Source organism: Pygoscelis adeliae, unplaced genomic scaffold, assembly GCF_000699105.1.
Source record: "Pygoscelis adeliae isolate BGI_AS28 unplaced genomic scaffold, ASM69910v1 Scaffold183, whole genome shotgun sequence".
Taxonomy (NCBI): domain Eukaryota; kingdom Metazoa; phylum Chordata; class Aves; order Sphenisciformes; family Spheniscidae; genus Pygoscelis; species Pygoscelis adeliae.
Window position 1 is genome coordinate 1,421,813 of NW_008824536.1, and position 9,940 is coordinate 1,431,752.

The 9,940-nt window shown below is 37.1% G+C and overlaps 1 protein-coding gene across 3 annotated transcripts in view; it reads right to left on the minus strand.

Moving 5' to 3' along the window:
* RNF111 (ring finger protein 111) overlaps positions 1-9,940 on the minus strand; it is a 53,085-nt gene that overhangs the window by 12,853 nt on the left and 30,292 nt on the right. For all 3 annotated transcript variants that reach the window (XM_009321576.1, XM_009321575.1, XM_009321574.1), the window contains exons 6-10: positions 9,346-9,665; positions 8,178-8,433; positions 7,032-7,389; positions 3,861-3,986; positions 2,947-3,073 (exon numbers count right to left, since the gene is read on the minus strand). In XM_009321576.1, the coding sequence (XP_009319851.1) occupies positions 2,947-3,073; positions 3,861-3,986; positions 7,032-7,389; positions 8,178-8,433; positions 9,346-9,665 (1,187 nt within the window). The remainder of the gene's footprint in view (positions 1-2,946; positions 3,074-3,860; positions 3,987-7,031; positions 7,390-8,177; positions 8,434-9,345; positions 9,666-9,940) is intronic.

A 9,940-nucleotide genomic window follows, 5' to 3' on the forward strand; every position in this document is an offset into this window, starting at 1 on the left:
GTTTCTTCAATCAAGCTAAAAAAAAAGGGAATTCCCCCCCCCCCCCAGACTGTCAAAGCTCCTGAACACTAATTATCTCCCCCAACATATCTTTATCATTTTGTCTTCCTGAGGATTAAAACTGCAGTCTACATTCCAGCACTGACTAGATGAAGATTAGGTTATCTGCATCCAATTAAAATCTGAAATTCATGTATCAGAGTACTAGTGTCATTAAAGCCCAAAAAATCCATTATGCCCTTTATGGTCTGGCAGTAGTTTGAAGGGGTTTTAGTACTCCAGAACAGACAGGAAAAAATGCACACTGCCTATTGGGCAGCATGCTATTTCAGAAAGTGGATTCAACACAATTTTTTTAGTTGAGCTACTGCATGAGTTGCTTTAAAAGACTTCTGCCTGCCCCCCCCCCCCAAAAAAAGGGAAAAAAAGAATGGAGAACATCAACATTTGGTAACATCTGCATCAAGAATACAACTAATGAGCCTTGTAAATTGCTATTTAGTATCCTCTGCACTTACTGAAAGTAGAAAGCACTCGTCATAACATTAACCACTTAGCAGAGGGACTCTAATCACAGTTCAGCCTCTCCTCCCCTGCCCCTATTCCTAAAGTTACAATGAAAAAACCTAGGTGACAGCTGCAATTAATCTGTTGCTCTTTAATAAAAACTAAAATGGCACTTTTGTTTAATATCCGGTTAAGTTTGTTAGATGAAAAACTTCGCTGACTACTTGCTCTATATTCAAAGTCAATTTTGCTGACAGATCTGCTGTACTCTCACATACATGCAAATGAAGAAAACTTTGGCTTTCATTATTGCCGTAGAAGGGGGAGAATCATCAAAAGGCATTTGTAATGCTTTGAACTCATATATATAACTTCTAGCAGTGCTCTAACCTGCCTTTATGGTTCTTCTAGTGCATGTAATCTGAATACACTTCAAATTAGTCAGAGACTCAGAACACAACTTCAAAGTTGTAACACTCAATCTGATCACAGCAAGGTTCAAAACAGATCCCAAACATTTGAGGAAGTACTGCTTACAGCAGTCTATACACTGTAGAACACGCTGTCAGTACAGTGCGTACAAAAACTCAAAATACAAACAACTTCAATTCCATTTCATCCAGAGATTCGTGAATTACCGTTATGAGGATTAGATATCCCTACACAAACACATGCACAAGTTTCTGTAGAGTTAAATAACCCTATTTCATCTGACACTTTTATCAATTAGTAACAGCAGTTACTGAGCAGAAGGGGAAGACTTTCCTAAAGTATTTTATCACACATTCAGGAAATACTTCTAAAGATTCTCTATCACAGCTTTCTTCCATTCTATTGCTAGAAAGAAGATAAGCAGCGGGGTCCCCACTACTTGCTTGAGCAACATTTTAGTTGTAGGAATACCGCTATGAAAGTGAAAATACAGTTAAAAGTTTCTCATGACACTGTAATATAAGGATCAGCTGAACTCTGAAGTTTCTAGAAACTTCACAGCAATAGTGGAAATAAATCCCATAATTGACTTATTAGCCCTGATAGAAAATGAGATAAAATAGGCATATGTTTAACTTGCTGCATCCGAATGCAATTGCAGTTCCCTGAACTATTAGGAGGGCCCTTCCTCTTTGAGAATCTAAAGCAACAGGTGTTATTTGTTACAATATAACACATGAAATAAATGTGAGAGAGGCAAGCCATTTTTCATCCACTTGAAAAAACAGACACCTAACTGAAGAATAATGCAGAAAATCTTAATTTGAATAGATGATGTACAGGAGATAAGGTTATGCAGTAAGAATCTTTTTGGCTACACTAAAATACCGAATTCTACAGACTACTCTAGAAAGTCTGTGGTAAGCATGCAAGCTGTGCATCAATGAATTACCAACCCTGATATCTCAGGGAAGTACTCGAGGATTATTATCACATTTGTTGGTTAAATAGCAAGGAACAAGCAACATTAAGACCAGACTATGAAGAGACAGCTATTACAGTATTGGTTGTAAATTTACAGTTCAATCCTTGAATGTCAATTTTGGCTACTACAGAGGAATTTTGGATGGACAAGAACTTGCAGGTTGATTTTTAATTACAATTTTAGCATTCGCTTACAGATCAGCCCACAAGTTTGATTGGATTATCTAGCTTTAAAAGGGTTAAATAATATGGGTTAGCCACACAGAATACCACACAGAAACACTAAACATACTCCGTTAAACTAAATTTGTGTCTCTGTGAATTTTCATTAAATAAAATTAAGACTATTTTAAATAAACCTACAAACATTCTTTCAAAAATAATACTCTGTAAAAGTCAGAAAGTTATGCTGACTTTCCTTGGTTTTCTGCTGTAGATTTTAAAAAGTTATGTGTAACAAGGGACTAGTTTACCCTCACACTTCCTGCTGCTTATAACACTTCATGCTACAAAATTATACGTTTTATCACACAGAATTAGGCTGATGAACACCAAATATTATTTGAAAACAACCAAATCTCTAGATGGAATTCTAGCTGTGCTGTATACACACCTTAAAAATAAAGCACCAGTGCTAATCCTTATGCACTGCGTGGAAAGTTGGTACCTTTAACAATCCAAAGCTCATTAAAGAAGAATCTGAACTTTAAAAATCAGATGCAGAGGGTCAATGCATTGCAATGCAAGTGACAATTTAATTCAAGTATGTTTCATTTTACAAGAGCTGAAGTTAGAAATGTTAGTGTCCTAAACTGTTTTCTCTTAGGCATGAGTCTGTTCTAGCTCCTTATCTGGGAGCAACACACAGAAACACTGAAGTATTTTCTTCTTCAGTTGAACCACTAACTTTTGCAGCAATGTTACATGTCCAATTAAATGCAGTAAATCTTAAAATAATTTTCCTGACAAACAAAGTAATTACAATGACCAATGATCGTCATTTTTCATAAGCTATCTTCTTACCATTAGAGGAAGAGCCCCTATTTGCAAATGATGAAGTCGAGGAGGTGCATGGTAGTGGGCCAAGTGAGGATGCAAAGGCCCTGGAGGGTAAGTAGCTGCAGTCACACCAGCTTCAATTCCCAGTTCCCTGTCACATGAATGAAAGTGGCATTACAGTAAAGGTACATCTTGACTCCTAGATACAATTCCACTGCTTTGGAAAGCATACAACGCAGCACAGCTACCATAACAGTTTTACATAAGAATTTTTTTAAACTTATTTAAGCTTTGCTAAAGAATCATCTTAATCCTACCATAACTAAAAGTTTTTTTTAAATCAGCTGTGAAGATTTAGTATGATAAATCAGTAGAGACAACTCCACATTTATTGTGCCCAGGAATATTATCAGTGTGGAGTCTTCTCTGTAGCTCACGCTGTGGGAAAAGCAGCTGTCATGCATGCACTTCTTCCCTAATGGCCAAAAGTATCTCTTTTTTATAATAAATATATTGTGGAACTTAAGTGTAACCTTCTTGAGTGGGCCTGATGCAATTTTAAGTAAGTTCAGACAAAGAGGAGAGAAAATAAATTAGCTTGTAACTCAAATCCAAACCTCTATTTTACAAAGAGCACAAACAGAATAGTCTTCAGCAATGTTTTACTTGCCTATTTTAAAATCAATTCTTGAAATAACTACCTAGAGTCAGTAACACTCAATTCCATTTTAAAAGCAATTAACCCCCCCTAGAAATATATTTAAGATACTGAGTACTCAAAGCAATATTTCAAAGCCATATCAATGTCTACAAATTTTAAACTACAGGTGCATGCAGCACTTTTTAAAATCACAGACAGCGTTATCAGCACTGTGATCAGCACATTATGGTTTTTTGTCCTGAGTCGCAAAAAACTAAAATAGTATCTGATTACTAACCAGGCAGATCTCTCTGGAGCTTGTCGAGGATGGGAAGACATTGTCTGAGGCACATGGATGTGATGCCCATGACCATAATTGGGATGCATTCTGTGAGGATGCGGAGGAGGCCGTTCATGAGCACGTCTAAACAACATAAAACAGCAACAGTTAATTTCACATACTTGTTAGTATCAAGAAAGCAACATCCATAATCAAAACGTTACAGACTGAATTACTGGAATGCATTTAAACTAAAAAAATAAAACTCCCAATACAGTATTTTCATTTCAACTTTGGATATAAGTTAGAAACTAATTATAATACAGATTTAATATTCAAAGACAAAGCCAGCTTCAGCTACTGTGATCTGCCCTTCACTTGGCAGACATGACTACAGAAGGACTGACAAAGTGTTTAATCCTAACCTCAAACTGCAGGTAGGAAGGCAAAGGCCACATGACGGTCATGTTGAGATTCAGTCTCATTCAGAGCTATGCTGCAGTTTATTTCTAGTAAAACCATACCAGCAAAAGTAATTAGGGGACACTTAATACACTAATCAGAGGTCATTTTCCTTGAAACATGTTTGTGTCATAGCTCAAGTAATAAGAGCACACAGTTTTTTTCCACACCAGCTGGTATCCAACAACTACAGTGTTGGAAAAAAACTTCAAAAAAACCCCCTGCTAGCTGACTTCTGCTACTTCACCACTTCCCAGTTACAGAAAGAAATGGATTGGTATTTTTCTTTCCACTGCTTTCAACGCAGACAGTATTTTTTTTTCTTCAACCCAGAAACTTGGATTTTGCCAAAATCAGTACACTGACTTCAGATTCAGTACTACCTTAAACTACCTGACAAAGTAGACTAGACATTTTGTAAATTCACATGTCTAGAGAAGGAAAAAGCTACTTAACAGCACACTATTCCAATCACTGTAAATTGACACTCTTCCAGAGAAATCTGTCAAGCTTGTATAAATTATGTTAGAAGTAGTAGTTTTCTGCAATGGTACAGACCAACATGGGAACAGACCTATCAGCAGAGCCTACTCCTAGTCTCACCTCCCTTCAGTTTATCAAGTAACTATGGGGAAATATCTGCATGAACATATTTTAATTAAAAAACACAGCAAAACAACTTCCATAGTTCAATAAAAATTGAATGTCATGTAGGTCCATTTTTCCTAAAATTAGTCTTAATTTAAAAGAAACACATTTGAATTTATTTCTATGAATGTAAAACTCCTAGGCTGCTATCCCACAATCTTAGTATAAAGTGGGTGATCAGATTTAAATAAACAGAAAATCCGTATGTTATATAAATGCAGTGCACCCTCACACACTGCCTTTTGCTCATTTTGTGGCCGATTCCAAGACCTTAAGGAAGTTATAGCTGTTGTACCCACACTTGAGACATAACAGTGAGAAGAGGACTCTAACCATTCTCTTCCTCCAATCCTGAAAAAGTCCTATATTGTTAGACAGAAGGTATACAAGCTAGACTATCCCATATGCTATATCTAGAAATGAAGGATGAAACAACATCTTAAGAACATTCTGAGATGCTGGGACACGGAACTGAAGGAACTGCAAAGTTTGCTGGCAGTCTCAGTCTGTGTATTAAATAACAGAGCGAATATACACAAGTTTCTGGTTGTCAGAGCATAATCTCATTTATATAAGGTTAGGCCAAGACACGTATGGTATTGATTTTGCATGTAATTTTTATGAGGATTAGAGAAGAAACGGAAGACCAAGGGTGGAACAATTTCATAAGATTACAAAACAGAACTATAGAGGAGAAACCTCACTGAGCAAGCTGACACTGTCTGACCTGAGATTGGTGAATTCAGAGAGAATGTCAAGGAAGAACCTATTATCAACATTTGACTACAGTTGCTATACACACAAAGAAAATTCACTAGGCTAAGACATGCCAATATTCACATTTCCAATCCTCGAACTACTAGAAAGTTTCCAGAACTGATAAGATAGCTACCACTATTATTTTTCCTTAAAATGCTATCTTGCTGTCTCACATTCACTGGCTTGAATGTTCCAAAATTAATTTTTGGGTACCGCTGCATAATCATGGCATACACAAGCAGTATGCCTGTATGTTTAGGTTAGGGTGTTCAGAGGTTATGCCATTTGCATAGCAAAGGTAACAAAAGAACAGGTGTAGGTTTGGACAGATCAAAATTTTAATGACTGAGAAAGCAGGGTTATATTTGACTTTCCTGGGGGATGAGGGAGGGGAAGTCTGTCATGTGCCACTTTGTGAGCAGTTACTGACTATAGATATTTTTATGAATTACCTGGAAACTGCCTCAAAAGTTGCAGTTAAAGCAAACTTTTGTTTAAGCATTGTCTTCTAAATCAGTTTTAAGTTAGTTACCCGTAGAATTTGTAAAATAAAGTTAGGAGCAACAACTAGAGAGCTCATTCTTGAAATTCTCTTGGATATTTAAAAGCATTATCTCCAAAATTAAAATAACTTCAGTTACTTTGTGACTGAATACCAAGCCAGTACTGACCCAATTTCTGTTGATACTAGTGTCATGAATCTAGTTTAGCAACAACAGTAGTGTCTCTTAAACAGTATCACCAAAGCTACATCTCAACATTGGTCACATTCTCATACAGATATTATTCAGTCTCTTCCCTCTCTTCTAAAGACATAAAGGCACAGTAAAGCTAGGTAAGTATCTAAGGTTAAATCTGAATTAAACCTGGTAAATGGTCTCTTATGATAAATTGTTCATTTTATTTTAAAGCATTAGTTAGATAAAAAGAATCTTAACAGCATCAACAAGGCAAAACACACTGTCAAGGAACACATTTGAAAGGAGCTTATGATGTACTTTCTAGGCTGTCCAGCTTGAAAAGGAATTCCTGCATGTTATCTGGAGGATGAATAATGGGCAAGAGAAACATGAGCTTCCCTTCTTTTCCATGCCCTATTTGTACCTTACCTGGAGACACTGTTGAGAGATGCAATGGAACAGGTTCAGCCTTAATGCTCACGTGACTGTGACAGTATGTAAAGACACTTCTTACCATGGTTTAATACTAACAGTTCCTAACCATGCAATTAACAGTTTGAGATTCACATGCAACATTTTACAAACCTGAGGGAAATGAATTATATGTTTAGATATTGTTCTGAGTACATTTGTGACATACGTTGGGTGTTGCATCATTCTTCTTCTCTGGACCTCCATCCTCTGGATCACTTCATGAGGATGTAGCCTCTGTGCTGGAGGTGCTGTTGCAGGGATGTGATGGGATATAGGCTGGTGTGTTGCGGGAAGATGCTGTGGTATTGGAGCAGCTGCATTGGCTAAAGGATGAGTTGGTGGTGGAGGTGGAGGTGGAACAGGATGAGAAGATGCATGAGAGGAGATTGAAGGATGGAAGGGATGCATTGGATGAGGGATAACATAATCTACTTGAGGTGGAGGTTGTGGCTGTGGAGGAGGATTTCCATGAGAGTGAGGACATGCAGAAGCTTGATGGTGAAGAGGTCTGGTCAAAGAGGCATCTGCAATGAAAACATCAGGTGCTTTTAATTTGGTCATTAGCATGTTTTGACTTAAATTTATTTTTAAAAGTATCTTCACACAGGTTATTCAGTATTATTACATCAGTGTAAACAGTGGCAACATGGGAATATGTGTTTATGCAATTTTTAAGTAAAGTGATCCCAGCAATACACCCTACAAGAAACTCACGCTTTCTGCAGCCAGAAGTATTCCATTTGCCAATGTTGGTAAAAAGAATTAGAAAAAAAAAAAATAAAATGTGTGATGCACACTGAAAAAGGTATATATGGTGAGAAATTTTGCTTCAAATTTGTTGTTTAATTTTTTAAAAATTTAACACCCCCCCCCAACAAGTCCACTATTCTGTAGAGACAATAAAATCCAAAAAAAGAAATCACAATCAAACAAATGAGTTGACTCTCTGAGCTTGCTCATGCAGAACTCATTGGGGGGATGGGACAGGGGACAGACCAAGGAAAAAGAAAGAAAAAGGTATTGCTAAAATACAAAGGAGATGAAAAATATTTTCATAGTAAATACAGTTTTTGAAGTCTGAATGTTATTAAGGTCACTCAAAAGAAAATATTTTAACTTCACCTCAATCATGTTCAAATCCTCTACACAATCTAAACTGTTTAAAAACATTTCTTAGTATGTGTTTTGCTAGGCCAGTTCTAAGATCAAAGCAAGCAGACAGTAAGAGTTTTCACATGTTGTCAGGGAAGCTGTTTTCTTGTTTGCTTGATTTCCCCCCCGCCCCAGGTACCCAGTACTTATCAGTACTTACAAGGAGAATGCATATAATGCCGACAAGAAGAGAGCGATGCCTGAGGAGGAGGTTGGGGCTGTGGCTGCGCAACCATACTTGATCCATATCCGTCTATTGTTATTGATTGGCTTGGGCCAGCACCAGCCTGATGTCCATAAATTGCAGTTCGAGATGAAGAACCAGGACAGCAGGGGTCAAAAGCAGATGTTCCATGAAAAGCACCACTTCCATGACTTCTTATACCACTGCTGCTTAAGTCTACTGGCAATGCCTGCTGCGTAAACAAACCATCTTTTTTCAAGCAATTCTTCAGACATTGAAAACAGTCACCCTCAAACATAATGTGATAAAAAATAAAAATAAATACTATCACAAGCAACTGGGATCCAAATTTTTAAGTTTTAAGCCTTAAGTTTTAAGGCCTTAAGTTTTAAGCCTTAAGTTTTAAGTTCTATCTGGAACATTCTTTAGATATGGTTAACATTTATTATTCCTAAGTTCTTGAATCTGGTGAGAGACTAGATTCATTACACCAGATTGTGTAAAAAAAACAAAAACCCTATGATGGATAAATCAGTGAATATATGGGAGCTACATGCATTGAAATATTTGGAGGCAAAAAACAATCCTTACCGTTTTCAGTTGTGCCTAACGTATTACACTTAAAACAGAAACCAGACTGATAGTTCTCCATGTTGTAAATTAAGTTTGCGCAGTATTGTTCTTACTTATAACCTTATTGTTTTAGAGCTGTGATTTTAGTTACTTAAAATATCTTAAAAACCAATGCTTTTAGAAAAGCAACTCTTTTATATCTTTTATAAACAGAACATTAGACTTGATTTTTTTCTTCCCTTAAAGCAGCTCAATTATTTGCACTGCAAAACTGCTATGATCAGCAGAGTATATTTCAAGGTATTTATGTTTGGTTTGCTTCAACAGCCACTATCATCTTACAGTCATCAAGAGGATGTCAGCTATCAATGATTACTTGTTGGATTATGACTTTCTGTAAAATTTCAATTTTTGGTGTCCATATATTATAGCTCAAATTTTCTTTTTAGTTCCCTTCTATAATGCCTGCTACAGAACAAGAGAATAATCCACAATTCAGCATCCTATTCTATTCTCTCGTGTCTATAACAACCTGAAATCGCAAAGGGAGAGTCACAAGAGTTAAACGTGCCTGGTCATGGTAACTGGTGCCAGAACTGCTGCTTGCTCCACAAGGTGCAGGCACTGGAGGAGGCCTTTCAACAGGGCAGCTGGAGTCACTGAATGAAGGAGATAGTGGAACAGCTGGGTGAGGGTTGTGGTGGTGGTGGTGGTGGTGTTGAAAGTGGTGGCCATGTTGCTGAAAGCAGCTTGTATGTGGGTGCCCCAATGCATGATGAGTCTGTGAAGGTCCTCCACAAGGAGAATGCTGAGGGCAGCACGATGGTAACCTTGGCATGGCCGGAGGGCCAGTTTCCAGTGTCGTATTAGATGCAGTTCTTCTTAGATCATCTTGAAGATAAAGAAAGTTAATATTGAAGTGAAAGAAATTAGTAAAGCTGATCACTGTAAAGCAGTGTCTTAAATAGAAAAAAAAGAATCGTACTTCAAGATTAAATAATTAACTGACTGAAAAACAGATCTAGACTAAAACAAAACAAACTGGATACAAAACCAGAAGATTAGCTATGCCTGCCAAATGAACCAAAACTGAATAGTTCAGGTGGATGTACTTAGGGGAACCACTAGAGGACGTGAACGGACACTTGCCTTTTTCCACTAATTTA